At 39.9% G+C, this 24,721-nt stretch overlaps 1 protein-coding gene across 1 annotated transcript in view; it reads right to left on the bottom strand.

The window, feature by feature from the left end:
- The window catches only part of CCDC3 (coiled-coil domain containing 3), a 118,743-nt gene extending 95,220 nt beyond the window's left edge, over positions 1-23,523 (bottom strand). Inside the window, exons 1-2 of the mRNA XM_032349420.1 lie at positions 22,896-23,523; positions 20,378-20,552 (exon numbers count right to left, since the gene is read on the bottom strand). Coding sequence (XP_032205311.1) covers positions 20,378-20,552; positions 22,896-23,269 — 549 coding nt within the window. The 5' untranslated portion in view covers positions 23,270-23,523. The remainder of the gene's footprint in view (positions 1-20,377; positions 20,553-22,895) is intronic.
- Between the last annotated feature and the right edge of the window lie 1,198 nt (positions 23,524-24,721).

The following is a 24,721-nucleotide window of genomic DNA, read 5'->3' on the forward strand; positions in this document are numbered from 1 at the left end:
GTGGTGGGTATTAAGAAGGGCACGTACTGCATGGAACACTAGGTGTTACAAATAAACAATGAATCTTGGAACACTGCATCGAAAACTAATGATGTACTTTATGGCGACTAACAGAACACAATAAAAAATTTTTAAAAAGAGATACGTTAAAAAAAAAAGGTAAGTGAGTAACATGACACTACATACCTCAAAAACACTTTGAACACAGTCTATTACAGGTCATCTTACAACATCCAGATCAAGCCCCCTCTCATCTCTGAACTCTTCCTAGACCCCAAGACCTTACTGATCCCTTCTTTCTCTGACTTTCTAAAGCTTTTATTGTCTTCATCAACAGTCATGTAAATTTGGAGATTAAGTAGCACCACAGTAGGAGGGCCTACCATGTGAGGGAACTGGGCTAGGTCCTGGAAATACAATGAATTAGTAGTTTATGTAGAATTTATACTGTGGATGGGAGACATAGGTATTAAAACAGTATTTACACTAATGATTACTTAATCATATTTGCAATAAGTACCTCAAAGAAAATTAAATTTGTGCCAATGGCATAATTGGAGGACAAACCCAGACCAGCTGGATAAAGGAAGGAAAGAAAGTACAAAGTGGGTCAGAGATATAACAGTTACTCTACAGGCAGATTTGGGAGGCAAGAGACCACTGAGCAGGAAGGATGAAGATCATAAATAACATTGACTTGAAGTAAGGAGATCATGGTCTCACTTCCAGTTCTGTCACTACTTCCCACATTCCACTTGACTTGTCCAGGTTCATGTGATTCAATGGCGTTATTAAGAACAGAAGTAATGTTTAGTGTTTGTAGAACCCTCTAAAGAATAAAACCCCTTCATTTTCTAGAGATGAAGTAATTCCAAAGAATATTAAGCATATATTATTATGTCCTAAGCACAAAGATCCATAAAGGTGAATGGCTTTGCCCAAGATTAACATTAGTTAGTAGGTAGTGTCTCAATTAGAAACCTTAGCTCTCGAATCCTAGCCCTGGATTCTTTCCAAAGGCATCCAAGGTCGTCCACAATGTGATCCAACCATAACTATGCACTTTTCCACTATTCTCAATCCTGGATGCCCAGTTGCTGAAATCACCCCCAGCTCAATGCTTACTCCAGGTCTTCTGAAATTTTGGCCCCCAACGTGAGGTCACATAGTTTTACAGTTCAGACTGAAATGTCCCCCACCCTTGAGCGCTCAACTATCACTTCCTCTTGTACTACTCTCCCATCACTAAGTTGGTCTATAGCGGTGGTTCTCAAAGCGTGAGGATTCTTGGGGAAATCTCAAGATCCTTTCAGTGCATCCAAGAGATCAAACTATTTTCAGTATAATACTGAGAGGTCTTTGTCACTGTACTGAGATTTGCACTATTGACACGGAAGCAAAGTTAAGTAAAACTACTGGCACCTGGTACAAATCAAGGCACTAGCGACAAGTTATACTAATAGTTAATTGTATTCTTCAGTGCTATGTTGGCAGAAAAGAAAAGTCACGCTTAATGTTTTTGATGAAGCAGTAAAATCATTAATTAAATCCTGACCCTTGAACACACATTGTTTAATACTGTGTGTGAAGAAATCAGAAGTATACATAAAGCACCACTGCTGCTTATCAAAGCACAATGGCGATCTCAAGGAAAATGATTACTTTTGCCATTCTAACTGGTATATGGGACTGGGTTCTGAGCTGATCTAGTGGCTTTCTTCCTGAAACACTATTTTCACTTAAAAAATTGCAAACCATACTTACTCAAATTTGAATATCCAATAGACATTCTCTTTAAAAAGGATAAAGTGGGACACCTGGATGGCTCAGTGGGTTAAGCCTCTGCTTTCAGCTCAGGTCATGATCTCAGGGTCCTGGGATAAAGCCCCACATCAGGCTCTCTGCTCAGCAGGGAGCCTATTTCCCCCTCTCTCTGTCTGCTTGTGATCTCTCTCTCTGTGTCAAATAAATAAATAAATGAATAAAAATAAAATGGATAAAGCCTGTCACTTCAAAGAAAAACACTCACAGTATTTGTTGCCAGTGACAAAATTCGAGATTTCAAGCAAAAACTGGAATTTTAAGAAACCTGCCTCTGTGTGCTTATTTTCCCAATGCTCTAAGACTTTGATGAGATTGATGATGATATTCATAGGATTTTTTAATATTGTATAACTAAAAGTCTCAACATTTGCAAGATCTGTGTAACTCTGTGAACTAATTTTCCATATAGTCAATTCGTTGTTACAAAAATCACACATGGGTCAAAAAAATTCCATTTAAAGTGCGAAACAGACTGAAGATGGATTTTCCTGTAGGAATACAAAAAGTTCATTGATAAGGTTTCAGTTTCAGCACTGAAGCTAGCTTTTAGGAGACCCACTTTTTGAGTTCTGATGTGGTATTTTCTTGATTTTATTATTTTCTTGATTAACTGTGGACTCAAACCTTTAAAAACTTTAAAAACTACTGATCCTCTTTCCGATTTCTATTTGCTTTTGATCATGAAGATGGGAGGGGGAAATCAAGTAAATGCTGTTCTTTCCCTCCCTGCAATATTTTACTCAAGCTTGACCAGATGTTCTTAATGGGTCAAATCAAAGATGGACTTCCAGTGCCATTCAAAACAAAGTAAGCTGAACACAGCCTATCAGGCTCCTCCTGATTACCATTAAAATCTCTGCACCAAATACAAAAGGCAACCACCTGAGGACTCTGAAAACTACACAGTTAGAGACAATGAAACCTGAACCAACAGAGGCTGAATCACTTATTCAGAGGCTGAATAAATAACACTTACGCCAGGACAAATCCCTCACTCCTATCCAGAAGACCCAGAAAAGGGGTCCCAGTGTACAAAACAGCACAGACTAAGTCTCTGTATTTCTTCTCTTTTTCTCATGTTTCTTCTAACTCAGCCTCAGGTCTGCATGCTCATCATGATAAAGGGAAGTAAAAATGGGTAACCTGAACAGATTCATTAAAGAAATTTAATGAGTGATTAAAAACCTTCCAACAACTCCAGGATCAAATAACGCACTGGAAAATTCTATCAAACTTATTACGGACCTAATCGTGTCCCTCCAAGATTTGTAACTTGAAGCCCCGATCCCCCAATACCTCGGAATGTGACTCTTTGGAGACAAGGCCTTTAAAGAAGTGAAGGCCATTCAGGTGTGCCCCAATCCCACATGAATGGTATCTTTCTAAGTAGAGGAGATGAGGCTGCCTGAAGAGACACTATGGATGATCACATACAAATAACATGTGAAGAGGCAGCAAGAGGGCAGCCATCTGCAAATTAAGAAGTGAAGCCTCAAAGAAACCCAACCCTACTGGCACCTTGATCTTGACTTCTTGCCTCCAGAATGGAGAAAAAAAATTATTGTTTAAACCAACAATTGTATGGTATTTTGTCATGGTATCTCTAGCAAACTAGTACACAAATATTTAATAATAACAACAACAACAATAAACATCAATTCTACACATCTACACAATCTCATCCAAAAAAATCTTAAATCTAAAATCTCATCCAAGAAGAAGGAACAAAACTCATTTTGTGAAGTTAATATTACCCTAATACCCTTTTTTGAGTATAAGAAAACTACAAATATTTCTCATGAACAGAGGTGTAAAAAAAAATCCTTGACAAAGTATTAGCAAAGTAAGTCCATCAATATATAAATAGCAGGGCTTATCCTAAGAATATAAATGTGTTTCTGTACTTGAATATCAATGTAGTTTTCCTTTATTAACAAAGTAAGGGGGAAAAAATCTCATGATCATCTCAGATGCAGAAAGACCTTCAAATAAAATTCAACTTCAACTCATGGTTAAAGTTCTTATCTAACTAGAAAGAAAAGTGAGCATCCTTTACCTGATAAAAATTATCTACAGAAAAAAACTACAGCTAACATAGGCAGTCCATTCTCACCAACAGTATGCAGATCATATGGTAAGTCCTAGCCAATGCAGAACAAAGTCACACAGACCTGAAAGGAAGAAATAAACTATTCATTGACAAAATGATCATGTACATAGAAAATGCCATCTATAAAAAGCTTTTAGACTAATAAGCGAGATTACCAAGACTGTGAGTTACAAGGTTACTATGAAAAATATATCAATTGTATTTCCATAGACAAGCAACAGACTACAAAAAATGAACCTTAAAAGGAGTACCATTGATTATAACAACAATAAATAATGAATAAATAATGAGGTATAGAGCTAATAAAGAATGTACAGGATCTGTATGCTGCAATTTTAAATATGTAAAAGTACTAAAGAGGAATCATAGAGCTAAAGAATACAATAACTGAAACTGAAAATTTCAATAAAGTAGCTCAATACCAGACAGTAACAAGTGCCAGAAAGGACTGGTAAGCTTGAATACAGATCAGTGGAAATCATCTAAACAAAGGAACAAAAAGAAAAAAATTAAAAAGAGCAAAGATAGCTTAAGAGACCATTAAGAAGACTAACTGATATGCATTATGTGAGTCCCAAAAGGATGAGATTAAAGGGCAGAAAGCTTACTCAAAGAAATAATGGCTGAGAATTTCCCATACCTGGGGAAATAGATATCCAGATCCAGGACACCTAACAAATACCAATAAGATAAACCTCAAGAAGCCCCTACCACAACACATTATTATCAAACTGTCAAAATTTAAAGATAAAGATAGAATTTTGAAAGCAAGAAGAGAAAGGTGACTTGTGACACTCCCTTGCCAAAAAGACTATCAGGGGATTTTTCAGCAGAAAACTTGCAGGCTAAAAACAAGTAGGTAATATATTCAAAGGACTGAAAAAAAAAATGCCAACTAAGAATAACTTTCAAAAATGAGAGGGAGATAAAGACTTCCTGAGTCAAACAAATGCTTAGAGAATTCACCACATGCCTTACAAAAAAAAATGCTAAACAAAATTCAAGTTGAAATAAAAGACCCTTAACAGAAACCTAAAGGATTAAGTATAAAACACATTAGTTAAGGTAAATATATAGACAAAAATAGAATACTACAGTAATATAAAAATGGTAGACAAATTACTCCTACTTCTATAAAAGCTAAAAAGCAGAAGTATTAGAAACAAAAACTAAATTTTGTTAACGACTTTATTTATCAAAGTAATCGTGACATTATGAACACAGCATGTGGGATTAGGATCAAGATGGCAGAAGAGGAGGATCCTGAGCTCACCTCATTCAACAACACACCAAGTCTGCAATTACATATAGGCAAATCTCTCAAAGAATAACCTAAAGACTACCAGACAACTCTTCCATGCCAAAGATATAAAGACGGCAATGAAAAGGGTAGGAATGGCAGACACAGTCTAGTCAGGACCCATACCCCTACCATGGGATCACACAAGCAGAAGGGATTATCACGGGATTGAAGTCCTCCATGAGAAGGGAGGGTCTCAAACTCCATATAGGGCATCCTAGGGACCCACACCAAGATAAGCCACCACAATGTCTGGCTTTCAAAAAAAAAAAAGGCGGGGGGGGGGTACTCCTGGGTGGCTCAGTCAATTAAGTATCTGCCTTCAGCTCATCTCATGATCCTAGAGTCCTGGGATGGAGGCTTGCATTGAACTCACTGCTCAGCAGGGAGTCTGCTTCTCCCTCTACCATTTCCCCCCTGCTCATAATCAATCTCTCTCTCTCTCTCTCTCAAATAAACAAAATATTTACAAAAAAAAAATCAGTGGAGCTTAACTCTAGGAGAGAAGGGCTATATTGAACACCATGACTCCACTCTTAAAGGGCCCATATATAAACTCACTTGTTCCAAGACCCAGCTGTGAGAAAACAGTTTGATAACCACCTGGACCACACATGAAGGACATTCGTTGACCAATTTTAGGGCATGTGCCAGAAGGGCACGGATCTAAAGGAATTTTATCCAGGAATGTAATTGTTGGCAGGTGCCATTTTTCTTGCTCTCCTTCTGCCTAGCTAGCCTGACCTGGACAGAAATGAGTTCTGACACTTCTCATCTTCCTTGCTAGTGCCATTGGCCCTACCCCTGCATTCCACTGCAAATATGCCCTACCCAACCCACCCACTCCAGCAGGTACCCATCCAATGCGGCTCCAGCCACACCACACCTGGAAGGTGGCCTTGACAGAATGCCCCTCCCCCCACTGAAACCACCTCCTACCAAGCACACATCCCCAGCCAAAATCAGTAACCCCCCATCAGCTCCTACTGTGTCAGACATGCCCCCCACTTCAGTTCCTATCCGGCTGGCCGCACCCAGCAGGTGGTCTCAGCTGGCACCAGCACCCCTACAAAGTGGCTCCTGTCCCCCCATACCTAGCCAAATGGCCTCAGAACCAGTGCTCCTCCAAAGCAGCTCCTGCCCAGGGAGAGGGAATAAAGCCTTATGGAACAGTGCACACTACAAGTGCAGATAGGACTTTCGGCTAGCTACTCTACTTGTCAACTCCACCTGCAATCATAGCCCACATGTCTCAGCCCAGCCACAACAGGAGGGTGCATGTACCTACTCAGGGGACACCCCTGGAACACACATGATTCTGGGGACCAGTTGAACTGTACTTCTGGGCTCCATGGGACTCCTTCAAGAAATGTCTTTCATTTCAAGAAATGTCTCCTGTCTCCTTCAGGAAATGTCTTCCTGATCTACCTAATATGCAGAGACAACATATCTACCTGTCTAGCTAACACACAGAGAGCTAGGCACAATGGAGAGAGAGGAGAATTTTCCAAATGAAAGAACAAGACAAAACCCCAGAAAAAGAACTAAATGAAATGGAGATAAACAATGTACCTCTTGGGAATTCAAAGTAATTATCATAAAGATGCTCAACAAACTTAAGAGAAGACTGGATGAACACAAACAGAACTTCAAAAAGAAAATATTTAAAAGCAGTCAGAGCTGAAGAAAACAAATGGAGGGCATTATGCTAAATGAAATAAGTCAATCAGAGAATAATAATTATCATAGGATTTTACTCATATGTGGCACATAAGGAATGGTGCAGAGGACAAAAGGGGAAAGGAGGGAAAACTGAATGGGAAAAAATCTGAGAGGAAGAAAAACTATTGGACACTCTTGACTCTAGGAAACAAACTCTAGGTTCTAGAAAGGGAGGTGGATGGGGGAATGGGGTAACTGGGTGATGGGCATTAAGGACGGCACATGATGTGATGAGCACTGGATGTTATACACAACTAATGAATCATTGAACATTATATCAAAAATTAGTGACGTACTCTATGTTGGCTAATTGAATTTCAGTCAAAGAGAGGGTACCAGGTGGTGGGTATTATAGAGGGCACGGATTGCATGGAGCACTGGGTGTGGTGAAAAAATGATACTGTTATGCTGAAAATAAATAAATGAAAAAAAAAAGAGAGGATATGACAACAAATGAAAAATCCACTAGAAGGAATAAACAGCATATTCAAGGACACAGAAGAAATGAACAGTGATCTGGAAGAGAAGGTAGTGGAAATGTTACAAGATGAACATCAAAAAGTAAAACAAATTTTTAAAAATGAGGCTAGTTTAAGGAACCTCTGGGACAACATCAAGGAGATTATCTTTCTCATTATATGGTTCCAGAAAGAGAAGAGGAAGGGCAGAAAGCTTGTTTAAAGAAATAATAGCTGAGATCTTCCCTAACCTGGTGAAGGAAACAGACATCCAGGTCCAAGAATTGGAGAGCCCCAAACAAGATGAACTTGAAGATGTTCACACCAGGACACATAAAAATTATAATGTCAAGAGTGAAAGATAAAGGAGAATCTTAAGGGCAGCAACAACAACAACAAAAGCAACTAGTTATGTACAAGGGAACACCCCTAAGACCATGAGCAGATTTTTCAGCTGAAACTTTATATGCCAGAAGGGAGTACAGCGAAGTATAATCTACATGCTAAAAGGGAAGAAAAAAAAAAAACTATAACCAAGAATACTCTACCTTGTAAAATATATCATTCAGAAGTGAAAGAGAAGGAGTTTCCCAGAGAAGCTGAAGCTAAAGGAGTTCATCATCACTGAAGTGGCCTTATAAGAAATGTTAAAGTACTTCTTGAAGCAGAAAAGAGGTCATAAACAAGCTTAAAACTGTGAAAGGAAAAATCTCATTGATAAAAGCAAACATAAAGGTAGTGTATTGACTATTTATAAAACTATTATGAAAATTTAAGGACAAATGGCAAAATCAACTAGATCTATAGTAATTATTTAAGGCATACACAAATTAAAAACTTAATATATGGCATAAATTATATAAAATGTGGGGGATATTAATGTAGTACTCTTAGAATGTGTTAGACCCTATACAACTGACAACTTAAAATAGACCGTTTTGCATAGGATATTTTATATAAACTTCGTGGTGACCACAAACCAAAAACTTTTAATAGATACATAAATAACAAAGAGAAAGAAATCCAAGCATAACAATAAAGTCATCAAAGCACAAGGGAAGAAAGCAACAGAAGAACTATTAAAAACACCATATACGAAAAATAAACTCAAAATGGATTACAGACCTAAATATGAAATCTGAAACCATAAAATTTCTAGAAGAAAATACAGGCAATAATTTCTCTGACATTGACCACAGAAACATTTTTCTAGATATGTCTCCTCTGGCAAAGGGGAAAAAAGCAAAACTAAACCATTGCGACTATATAAACATAAGAAGTTTTTACACAGCAATGGAAACAACAAAACAATATGGCAAGTGAACGTAGCTATTCACAAATAATACATCTCATAAGGGGTTCGTATCCAAAATATATAAAAGAACAACTCAACACCAAAAAAACAAATAGTCCAATTTAAAAATGGGCAAAAGATCTAAATGGACTTTTTTCCAAAGAAGACATACAAATGGCCAACAGACACATGAAAAGATGTTCTACAACACTCATCATCAGCATAATGCAAATTAAAACCACAATGAGCTATCACTTTATACCTGTCAGAATGGCTAAAAATCAAAAAGACAAGAAATGACAAGCATTGGCAAGGATGTGGACAAAAAAGAACCCTGATACACTGTTAGCAGGACTGCAAATTGATGTAGTCACTGTAGAAAACAGTATGAACGGTTCTCCAAAAATAGAAAATACAGTTACCACATGACCCAGTAATTCAACTACCAGGTATTTACCCAAAGAATACAGAAATGCTAACTCAAAAAGATATATGCACCCCTATGTTACTCCAGCACTATTTATAACAAGATATGGAAACAACCCAAGTGTCCATTCACAGGTTAACAGAAAATGACGGGTATATAGACACAATGGAATATCACTCAGCCATAACAAGGAGATCTTGCCATTAACAACAACATGGATGGATTTAGAAGATATGATAAGTGAAATCAATTAGTCAGAAAAATACCATATGATTTCATTCATATGTGAAATTTAAGAAAACAAGCAAACAAAAATTAAAAAACAAAATGTCTGTTTTTTTAATTTTATTTATTTGAGAGAGAGTGAAAGCAAGCACACGAAAGAGAGCGAGAAAGACAGAACAAGCAGGGAGAGATGCAAAGGGAGAGGGAGAAGCAGACACCCACCCCAACCCATACCTCCACTGAGCAGGGAGCCTGAGGTGGAGCTCGATTCCAGGACTCTGGGATCACAACCTGAACCGAAGGCAGATGCTTAACCAACTGAGTCATTCTATGTACCCCAAAACAGACTCTTAAATACATAGAACAAACTGGTTGTTGCCAAAGAGGAGAGTGACGGACTAGGTGAAATAGATAAAGAGAATTAAAGGTGCACCTATCATGACAAGCACTGAGAAGTATAGAGAATTACTGAACAAATATAACATCATATGTTAGTTATATTTTTTAAAAAACTAAAGTACTACCAAAAAAAATCCCATAAATCAACAAAATAAAAGTACATAGCTACCAATGATTACTTTAAATATAAATTGTCTAAATGCTCCAATCAAAAAACATATGGTAACAATAGATTAAAAAAAAATAAAAGACTCTATATGCTGCCTCCAAGAGACTCACTTCAAACCTAAAGATACATATAGACTGAAACTGAAGGGATGGAAAAAGATATTCCATGCAAATGAAAAGTTAAAAAAAAAACCTGGGGTAACAATACTTACTAGATGAAATAGACTTGAAACAAAGACGGTCACAAGAGACAAAGAAAGGCATTGCATAACAAAATCAATCCAACAAAAGGACATAACAATAATAAATACCTATGCACCTAACATAGAAGCATTTGAATAGATCAAGTAAATAGTAACAGACATAAAAGAAATTGACAGTAATACATTAAGAGTGCAACTTTAACACTCCACTTATGGCATTGGTACATTATCTAGACAGGAAATCAATAAGGAAATGGTGGATTTAAATGACACGTTAGACCAGATGGGCTGAACAGACATATATGGAACAATTCATTGAACTGCAAAATACACATTCTCTTCAAGTGCACATGGAACATTCTCCAGGATACATTACAAGTTGGGCTACAAAACAAGTATCAATAAATTTAAAAGGACTAAATTTATATCAAACATCTTTTCTTACTTTTATTTTTTCAGCGTAACAGTATTCATTATTTTTGCATCACACCCAGTGCTCCATGCAATCCGTGCCCTCTCCAATGGTTATTGAACCCACCACCTGGTTCCCCCAACCTCCCCGCCCCTTCAAAACCCTTAGATTGTTTTTCAGAGTCCATAGTCTCTCATGGTGCACCTCCCCTTCCAATTTCCCTCAACTCCCTTCTCCTCTCCATCTCCCCTTGTCCTCCATGCTATTTGTTATGTTCCACAAATAAGTGAAACCATATGATAATTGACTCTCTCTGCTTGACTTATTTCAGTCAGCATAATCTCTTCCAGTCCCATCCATGCTGATACAAAAGTTGGGTATTCGTCCTTTCTGATGGAGGCATAATACTCCATAGTGTGTATGGACCACATCTTCCTTATCCATTTGTCCGTTGAAAGGCATCTTGGTTCTTTCCACAGTTTGGTGACCGTGGCCATTGCTGCTATAAACATTGGGGTACAGATGGCCCTTCTTTTTACTACATCTGTATCTTTGGGGTAAATACTCACTAGTGCAATGGCAGGGTCATAGGGAAGTTCTATTTTTAATTTCTTGAGGAATCTCCATACTGTTCTCCAAAGAGGGTGCACCAACTTGCATTCCCACCAACAGTGTAAGAGGGTTCCTCTTTCTCCACATCCCCTCCAACACATGTTGTTTCCTATCTTGCTAATTTTGGCCATTCTAACTGGTGTAAGATGGTATCTCAATGTAGTTTTAATTTAAATCTCCCTGATGGCTAGTGATGATGAACATTTTTTTGTGTGTCTGATAGCCATTTGTACGTCTTCAAACATCTTTTCTGACCACAAAAGATATGAAATTAGAAATTACAAGGAAAAAAACTCAAAAAATTACAAACACATAGAGGCTAAACAACATGCTACGAATCCAATAGGGAAATCAAAAAATACCTTGAGACAAATGAAAATAGAAACGCTGTGTTCAAAAATCTGAGACATGGCAAAGGCAGTTCTAAGGGGATGTTTATAGTGATGCAGGCCTATGTCAAAACATAACAAAAACCTCAAACAATCTAAATTTACACCTACAGCAACTAGACAAAGAAGAACAAAGCCCAAATTTAGAAGATGGGAGAAAATAAAGATCAGAGGAGCAATAAATAATATAGAGATTAAAATTACTATAGAAAAGATCAATCTAAGAATGGGTTTCTGAAAAGATAAAACTGATAAACCTTTAACCAAGACATCAAGGAAAAAAAAAAAAAAGAACTCACACTGATAAATGAAAAAGAAGTTACAGTTAACACCATAGAAGTACAAGGGATAAGACAGGACTACCAACAATTATATACCAACAAATTGTAAAAACTAGGAGAAACAGATGAATTCCTAAAAACATATAAACTTCCAGGACTGAATTAGGAAGAAATGTAAATTCTGAATGCACTATTACCAACAAAACTGAATCAATAATCAAAAATTCCCAAAATTCCAGGAGCAGACAATTTCACAGGTGAATTTTAGTGAACATTTAAAGTAAAGTTAATACCTATCCTTCTCAAACTATTCACACAAATTAGAGCAACGTTTCCAAATTCATTCCACAAAGCCAGCATTACTCTGTTATCAAAGCCAAAAACACTACAAAAAAATTATAGATTAATATTCCTGATGAGCAGCGATGCAAAAATCTTCAACCAAATATTAACAAAACCCAGTTCAAAACTTTATTAGAAGAACCATTCACCACAAACAATTGGCATTTATTCCAGGAATGATCCAACATCCACAGAAACCAGCATGATAATTTATGATAAAGAATCTCAACAAAGTGAGTACAGAAAGAACATACCTCAACATAATAAAAACCATATATGAAAAACCACAGGTAACATCAGGTAAGCTGAAAACTCACCCTTACAATCAGGAACAAGACAAGATTATGTCCATTCCCATCACTTTAATTCAACATAGTACTGGAAGTCCTCACCAGAGAAATTAGACAAGAAAGAAAAGGCATCCAGATTGGAAAGGAAGAAGTAAAATGGTCTCTTTGTGCAAATGATAGGACAATATATATAGGAAATGCTAATATACAAAATTTATATATATAGACATCTGTTCCATTTCTATACACTGATAATGAATTATCAGAAAGAGAAATTAAGAAAACAATCCCACTGACAATTGCATCAAAAATAAAAAAACATTGGGACACCTGGGTGGCTCAGTGGGTTAAAGCCTCTGCCTTCGGCTCCGGTCATGATCCCAGGGTTCTGGGATTAAGCCCTGCATCGGGCTCTCTGCTCAGCGGTGAGCCTGCTTCTCCCCATCTCTCTCTGCCTGCCTCTCTGACTACTTGTGATCTCTGTCAAATAAATAAATAAAATCTTTTTTTAAAAAGTAATAATAATAAAATACCTAAGAATAAATTTAACCAAGAAGATGAAACATCTGTACTATAAAAATTATAAAGCACTAATGAAATAAGTTGAAGACACAAATGTTAAGATATACCATGCTCATGGATTGGAAGAATTAGTATTGTTAAAATATCCATACTACCCAAAGCAATTTACACGTTCAGTGTAATCCCTATCAAAATGCCAACAGCAAGAATATGCTATAGGGAAAAAACAGTCTCTTCAATAGTGTTGGAAAAAGTGACCGGCTACATGAAGAATGAAACTGGACCACTTCCTTACACCACATACAAAAATAAACTCTAAATGGATTAAAAACTCTAAGTGCAAGACCTGAAACTAAAAAACCCCTAAAAGAAAACAAGCAGTAAACTCTTAAACGTCGGTCTGAGCAGAATTTTTGTGGAAGTCTCCTCGGGCAAAAGCAAAAAAAGCAGAAATAAAAAATTGAGATTGCATCAAACTAAAGCCTTTTGCACAGTGAAGGAAACCATTAACAAAACAAAGAGACAACCTACTGAATGAAAGCAGATATTTGCAAAGGATATATTCAATAATAGGTTAATAGCCAAAACATACAAAGAACTCGCAGAACACCAAAAACCAATTGGATTTTAAATGGGCAGAGTACAGCAAAGGAAACAATCAACAAAGCTAAAATAAAGCCTGTAGAATGGGAGAACATATTTACAAATGACAGGTAAAGGGCTAGTATCCAAAAATATATAAAGAACTTACCAAACTCAATACCCAAAAAACTAAGAAAATCCAGTGAAGAAATAGGCAGAAGACATGAACAGACACTTCCCCAAGGAAGACATACAAATTGCTGACACATGAAAAAACACTCAAATCACTCAGCATCAGGGAAATCCAAATCAGAACTACAAGGAGATACCACTTCCTACCAGTCAGAAGGGCTAAAATTCACCACTCAGGAAACAACAAATGTTGGCAAGGATGTGGAGAAAGGGAAATCCTCTTACACTTCTGGGGGGAATGCAAGCTGGTACAGCCACTCTGGAAAACAGTATGGAGGTTCCACAAGATGTTAAAAATAGAGCTACCCTACCACCCAGCAATTACACTACTAGAGATTTATCCAAAGGATACAAAAACAGTGATCCAAAGGGGCACACGCATCCCAGTGTTTATAGCAGCAAAGTCCACAATAGCCAAAATACAGAAATAGCCCAGAGGTCCACTGACCAATGAACGAATAAAGATGTGGTGTATATATGTATGCAATGGAATTTTACTCAGCCATCAAAAATAATGAAATCTTGCCATTTGCAACGTTGTGGATGGAACAAGAGGGTATTATGCTAAGCAAAAGAGTCAGAAAGACTGACCATGAAAAGGCTGAAAGACGGACCAGAAAAAGGCATACCACGTGATTTCACTCATGAGGAATTTAAAAGACAAAGCAGATGAACAAAGAGCAAGGGAAGGAAAAATAAAATAAGACAAAAACAGAGGGAGGCAAATCCCAAGAGACTATGAACTACAGGAAACAAACTGAGGGTTGCTGGAAGGGAGGTTGGTGGGAGAATGGAGTAATTGGAAAGATGGGCATTAAGGAGGGCACTTGACATAATGAACCCTGAGTGTTAAATGCAACTGATCGATCACCACATTCTACCCCTGAAACTAATAATATGCTATATGTTAACTAAATTGAATTTAAATTTTTTAGAAAAAATGGGCAGAGGACCTGACTAGACACTTTTCCAGGGGCACACAGAGGGCCAACACACACACACAAAGATGCTCAACATCACTAATCATCAGGGACATGTAATCCAAAAGCACCATGAATTATCACCTCCCACATGTTAGGACAGCTCTTATCCAAACCTTGAAGATACCACGTGCTGGCAAGGATGTGGAGAAGAGGTAGGTCCCTCAAACAGTGTTGGTGCGAATGTAAACTGATACAGCTGCTATGGAAAAACAGTATGGACCTTCCTTAAAAAACTAAAAATAGAACTACCAAATGACCCAGCAATCCCACTTCTGGGTAGAAACCCAAACTGGATGATATCAGTACCTTGAAGGCTTAGTTGCATTCCCTTGTTCAGTGAAGCATTTTTCACAATAGCCAAGACAGGGAAACAACCTACATGTTCACTGACAGAGGAAGGGATAAAGAAACTGCGGTATATATATGCACAAAGATTACTTAGCCTTCATAAAGGAGATCCTGCCATTTCCAACAATGGATGAAGGATGGACCTTGAGTGCATTATATAACGTGAAATAAGTTAGAGTAAGACAATTACCAGATGAGTTTTTTTTAAGATTTTATTTATTTGACAGAGTGAGAGATCACAAGTAGGCAGAGAGGCAGGCAGAGAGAGAGGGGTAAGCAGGCTCCCTACTGAGCAGAGAGCCCCATGCAGGGCTCCATCCCAGGACCCTGGGATCATGACTTGAGCCGAAGGCAGAGGCTTAACCCAATGAGCCACCCAGGTGCCCCATTAGCTCATTTTTTAAAATTTCTTATTTTTTTATTATGTTACATTAATCACCATACAGTACATCATTAGTTTCTGATGTAATATTCTGTGATTCATTGTTAATGTATAACACCCAGCACTCCGTGCAACACATGCCCTCCTTAATATCCACCCAAAGATACAGATGTAGTGAAAAGAAGGGCCACATGCGTCCAATGTTCACAGCAGAAATGTCCACAATAGCCAAACTGTGGAAAGAGTGGAGATGCCCTTCAATAGACAAATGCATAAAGAAGACGTGGTCCATATACACAATGAAATATGACTCAGCCATCAGAAGGGATGAATACCCAACTTTTGTATATGAGCTCATTTATATGTAGAATCTAAGAACAAACCAAGTACACACACACACACACACACACACACAGAAATACTACCACACACCTATTAGAAAGTCTATTTTTTCTGACCATAACAAGTGCTGATGAGGATGCAGAACTGGAGCTTACATACATTGCTAATGCAAATGCAAAACATTACTTCAATTCCCAGAACAGTTGTACAGGTTCTTAAGAGTTAGACATACACCTATTATATGACCCAGCAAACCCATCCTAGGTATTTACAGAAGACACACTGAAATTTATGTGCATACAAAAACCTGTACATGTGTCTTTAGGGAAGGTCTAGTAGCCTAAATTCATAAACTTAAATCTCTCTCAGCTGGTGACTGGGTAAATCAAACCATGGTACATCCCTACAATGGAATATCCCACAAATAAAAATAAAGTGAACTACCAATAAACACAAATAAATTTCAAATGTATTATCCTAAGTAAAAGCATCCAAACTAAAAAAAAAAAAGCAACATACTATATGATTCCATTCATAAGACACTCTGGAAAATGCACTACTAGTGTTGGAGAACATATCAGCGGTCCCCCTGAGAAGGCAAAAAGGGGAGAAGGGAGGTTCTTACAGTGATGGTACTTTTCCACACTGTGGTTGTAGTTGTGGTTATACAACAATGTGCATTCATCAAAACTCTTAACAGCATATGTAAGAGAGTGATTTTTACTGTATATGGATTTTTATTATTAATGTAGAAAATGAGACAGAAAGAAGAGGCTTCTTCTGCTTCCTTAGACATCAGCTGTCTCTGGATTGGAGACAGGATTCGTTTAACAACCATTTAAGACCCATTTTTAAAAATGCACCAAATATAAACAGTCAACAAAATAGACATCCCTGTCCTTGGGTGGTTCAGTCAACTTGAGTAGACAGTATCTGAAGAGTAGGAAAACAGAGACCAAGTGGTGTGAATACCATGGCTGCCATCCTTAAATATAACAGAGCCCTGCCCCTCCACTGTTCTACTCCCTTCACCTGAAGCTTTTTATGTATTAAACCATCCACAGCAAACTTCATCAAAGAGTTGTCTACCCTCATTCATGCCCACCACCCAACTCCCTCAATATTATGGAAACTGTCCTCATTTAAGTCACCAAAGAGAGGTTACTCCTCAGTCATCATTTTACTTGACTTCTCAACAGCTTTTGACTCTGATAATCTCTCATCCTTCTAGAAACACTGTGTACCCTAGACTCTCCTACCTCTCTTAATTTTCCTTCTCAAGCAGTATTAGCATTCCACAAGGCTCAGTCCTACCCGGGGGCCTACGCTCTGCTCTCCCTATGTGCTCTCTCTTGAAAATCTCATTCACTTCCAGTCTCAACTGACATCCAATTATTGTTAAATCCCAAAGGTCTATCTTCCACTTAGAGCTCTTCTCAAAGCTCCAAACTTAGAGATGCAACCACTATTCAAGATCTCACTTGGCACCAAATGGCTCAGATGACTCAAAAAGAGCTCAACTCTATGTTCAGCATCTGACATACAAATTCCTCTTGCAAACCTTTTCTATTCACATTTTTCAGTGTCGGTCCTGTCATGAAGTTCACATGACAGAAAGCTAGAAGTTATCTTTGACCATCCTCCACCTCCTTTGCAACCAAACCATCAAGAATACCTACTTATTTCCTAAATAACTTACAAATTTTTCCACTTTATCCCTACTGCCTCTACCTAGTCCATCAACTACCTTGTAGCTTTGTAACTACTACCTGTTCACATCACTTTGATTCCTTCCAACCCAGTTGGTTTTTCAAAATGTAAATTTGACCCCCATCACTACTGCCTTTCACAACATAAAAGGTTTCCCATTAAAGTTAGAACAAAATGCAAATCCTCACTAGGTCTGGCACCACTTCCAGCTCTTGTCCCATCATTCTCACTCACTCCCTTTGCTCCAGCCAAGTAGCTTTCTTTCATTCCCTCAAAGGCACCATGCACTCTGCCACCACAGGGACTTTGCACAGATTGTCTTTCTTTGGACTGCACTCATCTCTCCTTGATCCCAGGGGTAGCTAGGACACCTCTTCGCCCATCAGCTCTTAAATCCAGTATCAGTTCAACAGAGAAGGCTTTCTTTACTCTGAAGTCCAGGTCAGATTCCCCAATTTCTTTTTCTTGGAGCATAGGTTTCCATTTAAAATTACCCAATAATTAGCAGGATGTTCTGATTCTGTCCATCAACACTAGGACTATAAGTTTCAGGAGACCAGGGACTTTGTATTTTTGCCATTGCTACTGCTCCCCTGCCAAGAGTTGAATTTCCTCAATTAGTTAATCTTCACTATTCCAGTCCATAAAAAGAAGAGAATAACACCTTCTTGCTGGTGGTGGAAGGTTTTCAACATTGAAAAACTAGCATCTAATACAGTAGCTGCTGTATAGTGGACACACAATATAGGCTAAAGATTAGACACTTGCAGTCCTACCAAATGAGGTATGTATAATATCCTACATGTCCACACTCTTTGGAATAACATACTGGAAACCAACCTAGTCACCTATTAACAGAGGACTTGATTAAATATATTGCGACATATGCACACAACAGAACATACTACACAGCCTGTAAGGCAACTTTATCCGTATTGATGTAGAAAAATCTTCAAGATATACTTGTGAATAAAAGCAACATATAGCCAAGTGTGCATAGTGGGCTGCCATTTGTGTCAAAGACTACAGTAAATAATACAAGTTTGAATTATCTTTTGGGTGAAAATGCTCTAACATTTATAAGAAACAAGTAACAGTAGTTACTGGTTGGAAGAGGAGGAGGGAGAGAAACCTCACTACCATTTTTTTTTTGTATTTATAGTAAGATTTTATTTAATAAATTATTTTAGGCAAGGTGAAAGTGACTATTTAGACTTTTAATAGGTAAATGAGCTAGTAATTTTTAAATTAATTTTTTATCAAAGTAAGCCATGCATTTAGTATGTTTATGAAGCTTAATAATGTTGTAAGACTTATAATGAAAAATAGCAGACCTTTACTTTGACCTCTTATTCTTCACTTTAAGTCCTGCTTCCAAGGGCAATGACTTTCCGTTCTTTTAGATATTTCTCTTGGTATTGCCACCATATTTCTAAGTAACACAATTATAATTTTAGTTCCTGATTCTTCAGTTTTAGAAATTATAAATTGAGTTTCTCTTATGAAGGGGAGCATTTAGCCCTCTTAAACCCTTTTGCCCCCAGCACACATTCTCCTCCTCCTCTTTGTCACGGGTTTTGGTGAAAAAATCAGATGATTTTCAATGGGGGCAGGAATAGTCATTCTTAAACACTATTCATTGAAAGATTATAATAACCTAGGTTAAGGAGCATGAAGGCCTAATACTACCGTTGAGACCGAATGATACACAGAACATAAAGAAACAAGCTGCTTCCTAGACTTCAAAGGAATGTAGCAATAGCATAAAGACAGGTGCCCACAAAAGGAAAGCAGACCTAGACACTCTCCTGGAGAGGGAACTGGCAGGTCTTATAGTCCCTCACCTAGGTGACCCCACCACTTTTTTTTTAATTTTTTATTTTTTATAAACATATATTTTTATCCCCAGGGGTACAGGTCTGTGAATCACCAGGTTTACACACTTCACAGCACTACCATTTTAACACTTCTAGATCTGGGGACCCATGTGAGCCTCTTAACATGTGCAAACTAGTTCATCAATCCATCAAGATAGTCCTTGTCCTATTAGATACTTAAAACCCCACATCAGAATGCTCCCAACCATCTGTCACACTGCCCTAAAAACATCTCAGATGGGAGACTGGGCCTGGCCACTTCCTCTACAGTCCCAGTCCTACGATCATCCCAGCTCAAGTATAGCAAGGCCATTTGGGAAAGGGACAGTCTTTAAAATCTCCCGGCTTTGGCATCGGTCTCAGATGGGCAGATCCCTTTTATATTTTCAGATTATCTTAACTCTTACATTCCAGCCTGCTTTGGCCACCCTGTACCTCTGAAGTCTTCATAACTAGAGTTAACGATCGTGGACGTGTTAGCTAAGACAACCATTTCCTTGAGGACTTTCTCTTCACCCTTAGAAGAGTCCCTAGATTATGCCATCAATAAAAGTAATGATATAATAGTCATAACGGCTCTCAGGTACTGAGTACTTTGTCAGTCACTAGGTTAAAGGCTTTAACATTTTCATTTTTTTACTTTTTTTCTTTAAATAAAGTTAAGTCATATTGCATCAACTCTATGATGTAGATTGTTTCCATTTTACAGGAGAGGAAACTGAGGCTGTTGCCAAATTTCATTCCATCTGTTCTCTCACTTTATGAGGAATCCCAAACCACTAGTCAAGCCTCAGGAATCCAGTTTATGAACAGTGTTCTTTTTTTTAACTTTTTTTTTTTTTTAACCGCAGGGTAACAGGAGGGATAATACTCTTTGGTCTGGGCTTCTGGACGAGTACACTTGACTCCTTTGGTCATAATATTCAGACAACATGTAGCTAGTCTGTTACTTTGCTGTGACACAGGGAACAGCCAATTCTTACCCTATTGTCTTCCTGGATCTCCCAGTCGCTGGAAAAAGCTGCCAGTTGCTGCCCCTGAGAACAGTTCGAAAACTGGAAAAGACTGGAAAACATCCTTCGGTTCTCTTGAGTGTCCGGAAAGATGGCATCTTGGAAATTGACTCCGTGAGGCAAGAGATTATAATTCTCATCCATCCTAATGGGGAAAAAAAAGGAAAATCTCAACTCTAGACTGGACAGCCATAGGGCATACCAGCTTTCATCAAGAGTTGTAAAGACTGGCAATCTCGCCATTACACTAGTTCTCACGTGGCTCTCATTTGAGGACTTACCATTTCTAAATGTTTCTCTGCCTCACATTACAGGAGGTAAAATCCTTAAGGTTTTCCCAAAGGGGACTTTGGGTGAAGGGTTGTGGGGGTGGGGGGGTGCATATAGGTTTGTCTACTTGTAGATCTCCCAAGTGGCCTTCTTTCTCACTGAGTGTTCCTCGTTTTTTGACCAAAGGAAAGCCAGTTCTAATGACCCAGGTTCGAATCCTGCCATTGCTACTGCTCTTCTGTCAAGAGTTGAATTTCCTCGATTAGCTAAGCTTCACTATTCCAGTCTGTAAAAAGAGAATAACACCTTCTTGCTGGTGGTGGAAGGACTGCACTAGATCAAGTAGCTGGTATAGAGTGAGTACAGTAGAGATCTTAACATTTTTATAGAGCTCAGAGTAAACTGTGTGTTGGAAAGAGAAAGAAATCCCATAGAGGAAGAGGAGGTCGAAGTTACCCTTCAGTACTAAGAAGGGATGGAGGCCTCGCCAAGGAGCCTCCACTGCCACTTTCCCCTGTGACACTGCCCAGAATCTGTTCTCATCTCACTGGGTCCCAGAATAACAGGGGAGGAATGATTTGTATGCGGCTGTTAACGCACTTCAGGGCAACACAGCCCTGTGAAATGGAAATCTGTCAGACTACTAGTTGACTCTATTTCTGCCCTAACTTTTTGTAAATATGTCAGAGGGAAAGATGAAAGAGCTGGCTGACCACCACACAGCCACCGGACAAAGCTCTTTCATGATAAAAATCAGGGAAAAAATCATGTCTGCTCAAGTTCTCCAGCTCTTTTTTTTTTCTTTGGAAAAGAAAGTTTCAGTGATTAATAGTTTTATAGCTGAGGTCTCAGTGTCCTTCCTAAAGAAACACATGAAAAAGCGGAGTTAAGTTTCTTTGCATCAAGGATACTATCTCACTCCTTGCTGACTTTATTTAGAAACTATACTTCCTCAGCAATTAAAGAAAAAAAAAACCTTAATCTCACTAAACCACTCAAGCCAACACGAAGCACGCCACGTATTCTAAACTTAGAGGTTCTGGCTTCAATACGGGAAACATGTGTTGCCATGAGCTTATGAACGCCCCCCGGGTGCATCTTACTTTTTTTTTTTTTTCTTTCTCAGCAGGATGTGAAGTCTCAAGAACTAAAAATTGAGTCTGCAGACTGGGGTCACAGTCATTCCAACTGTCCTTGCTGCCACTTCACAGACTGGGAAAACTGGAACCATTACCAGTCTCAACTGTGGATTAATTCCCTCACTAGTTTAATATGGAGTTTACATACTAGTTCAAGGCTTCACTCAGCTGTTCTATATCACCCTGATTCCACCTGTTCTCCATTTCAAACTGCAAACCCATTGACTGAATTCTTATACATGTGAATTCCGTCTTGACTGCAGGCCAACTTTCATGGAACTTAACAAGATTCCAGGAGCCTCCAGTCAGAGAGCACCGCCTGCCTGCTTCACCTATACTCTTCAAAGCACTCTGAACCAGACACCCCTCCAGAAGGCCCCCACAGAAACCTTTGCTATTGTGCAAAGCCCAGAGCTGAGGTCAGATGGTGGTGGATAGTCAAACAAAGGAACAGCTGGGCTGCATTCCACACCATGCCCATCTTGGCATTTCAGCAGGTGGGGGAAAGAGGGACTATTCCTTCCACATCTAACCTGCACCAGGTGTTCTGCGTAATTGTGCGCTAGTCTCAACTGAGCTGGTTTCTCACATTATGGAAGTGAGGATAGGGAGGTTCTTCAAAAGACAATTTTCTCAAAAAAAAAAAAATCGCAGGAGGAGCAGAGCCAGAATTCCAACGAGTCTGATTTCAAACTTTGGGGTTTTTTTCCCCCTCCTCACCATCCCAAGCTACTCCCAGGGAATCCAATTAAAAGTATAAATTTAAAGGAGAAGAGTCAAATGGATTTTTGGAAACCACCTTGGGCTTTTGCCTGAAACAATCTTCTACGCTTTAAGCACAGAAATCAAACCTCGTTTTGTTTGTTTTTAACAGCCTTAGCCAAATGCACCCAGGACCTTTGTCAGACGTCCCGCGGAGCAGGAGAGAATAAAGAGGAGGGAAAAGGAGCCCAAGGCGTATTCCCGAATGGCAAGGACAGGATTCCCTGTTGTTCCGGGCCTGGCTCCAGATAACGGTGCCCTCGGGAGGTCATGAAATAGCTGGAAGAGGAGGTGTGGGCGGGAGGTGCCGCGCTCACCTGAGGAAGAAGAAATAGGAGTAGTCCTGGACCACGGTGTGGGAGTGACATGAGAAGTAGCCCAGGCCGGTGAGGTTGAGTCTGGAGCCTGCGGGCACCTCGAGCATGCTGCCCCACGCCTGGTCGCAAAGCATCTCGATCTCGGCCGAGTAGAAGAGCCCCGCGTCGCTGGCCTCGTACTGCCACGGCAGGTAGTTGTACAGGCCGTGCACCTCCTGGTGCAGCGCCAGCACCTTGGCGTACACGATGATCTCGGCCAGCTCCGCGCGGCAGCCCTCGCTCAGGGGTCTCCACTCGGAGGGCAGCTGGCAGCCGCGGGCGGCCCCGAGCCGGCCGGCCAGGCAGAGCGCCGCGAGCAGCAGCGGGCGCAGCATGCCGGCGGCGGGAGCTGGCGGCGGGCGCTGCCGGGTTCGGCGCTGCGCCCTAGGCGCACTAGCCTGGGCGCATGGCAGGGACGCCGGGGACTGGCAGGACAGAGCGGGGTGGCACGGCCGCGGTGAACAGGAGGCGTCGGGAAGCCCGGAGCGCCCGCCCCGGCCGACAGCGCCGCCCCGCCGGCGGGCGAAGGGCAGCCCTGAGCGCTGCGCTCGGAGCCGCTCTCTCCGCAGCCGAGCTTACCGCGCCCAGCCCTCGCCCGCGACGCTTTAAAGGGTCTCGGGGCCGGCCAGATGCCCGCCTCCTGCCCAGCCCCCCGCGACGGGGCGTGGGCGGCGGCGGGAGAGGGCGGGGAGGCGGCCGGGGCGGGCGTGGGCCGCTGGCCAGGGACGCTCGGGAGCCGCGGAGTGCGGTGTCCGTACCCCCAGGCCCAGCGCGGAGTCGGGGGAGTGCGGAGCCTGCGCGGGAAGGTCACTTGCTGCCCAGAGCGGCGGCCCAGCCCTCCTCCCTGGCCCCGCGGATGCGCTGGGTCAAAGCTTTCCAAGCGGAAAGCCTGCTCCAAAGTGGCCTGCAGACGACAATCGTTGTGGCTTTGCATGAGTCTTCGGCAGACGCGTTTACATTTTCTGTGTCATTCTTTTAGAGTCAAAATGCGTAGAAATCAACTTCTGTTTCACGGAGGTTCATTCGGAAACTCAGCGTGGGCTAATAAACTTTTTTGGAGATCTCTCTTTTGCTCTCCTTCAAGTCGCTTATTTCATGATAATCTTAGAAAAGCCTTAATAAAAGATCTGAAAAGTCATTTTGTCCTGATTTTGCTAAAGCGACATGATTTATATAATTCCTACTTCCAGATTCTGAACACCCTACATCCGAGGAATAAATTACGAAGTAAATTTCAACCAGCTTTTCACAAGTCAGTGCGTGAGTCTGATGAGACTCAGGCTCAGCAGTCTCTCTCTCTCTCTCAACTCAGTAGCTCCTTTTATGTCCAAATGGCCCTAAGTGTTCCTGATATAGTAAGAAAAAGAAAAAAGAGGACATTTATTTATAACTATATAATATTTTATATATGCATTACATCATGCATATAATCATGCACGTAATATGCATTCCATGGTACTTGTCCTACATATTGTATGTAATATATATTTATAATAAATATGTAAGCAGAACTGCCTTAACATGGAAGACTCCTTGTGCCCTAATCATCTTATTTACTTGGGTTTCTGCAAGTGTGAGTCTCGGAGCCCAGCTAAATTTTTCCATGTCTTGAAGGGAAAGTTCTTAGGGAATTCTGTAAGGAAAGGTGAGGAGAAAAGAGGATAAAGCAGTAGGAGAGGAAGTTTCAAGGCTGGGCTTCACCTCCCTAAGGCCCCCATCTTCTTCCTCTGATCCTTAAATCTTTAGTGCAGTTTAACTTGTGAATGCTTGTTATGACTGTAGTCTTT

The sequence above is a fragment of the Mustela erminea genome, chromosome 6 (genome assembly GCF_009829155.1).
Source record: "Mustela erminea isolate mMusErm1 chromosome 6, mMusErm1.Pri, whole genome shotgun sequence".
NCBI classification, from domain to species: Eukaryota; Metazoa; Chordata; class Mammalia; order Carnivora; family Mustelidae; genus Mustela; species Mustela erminea.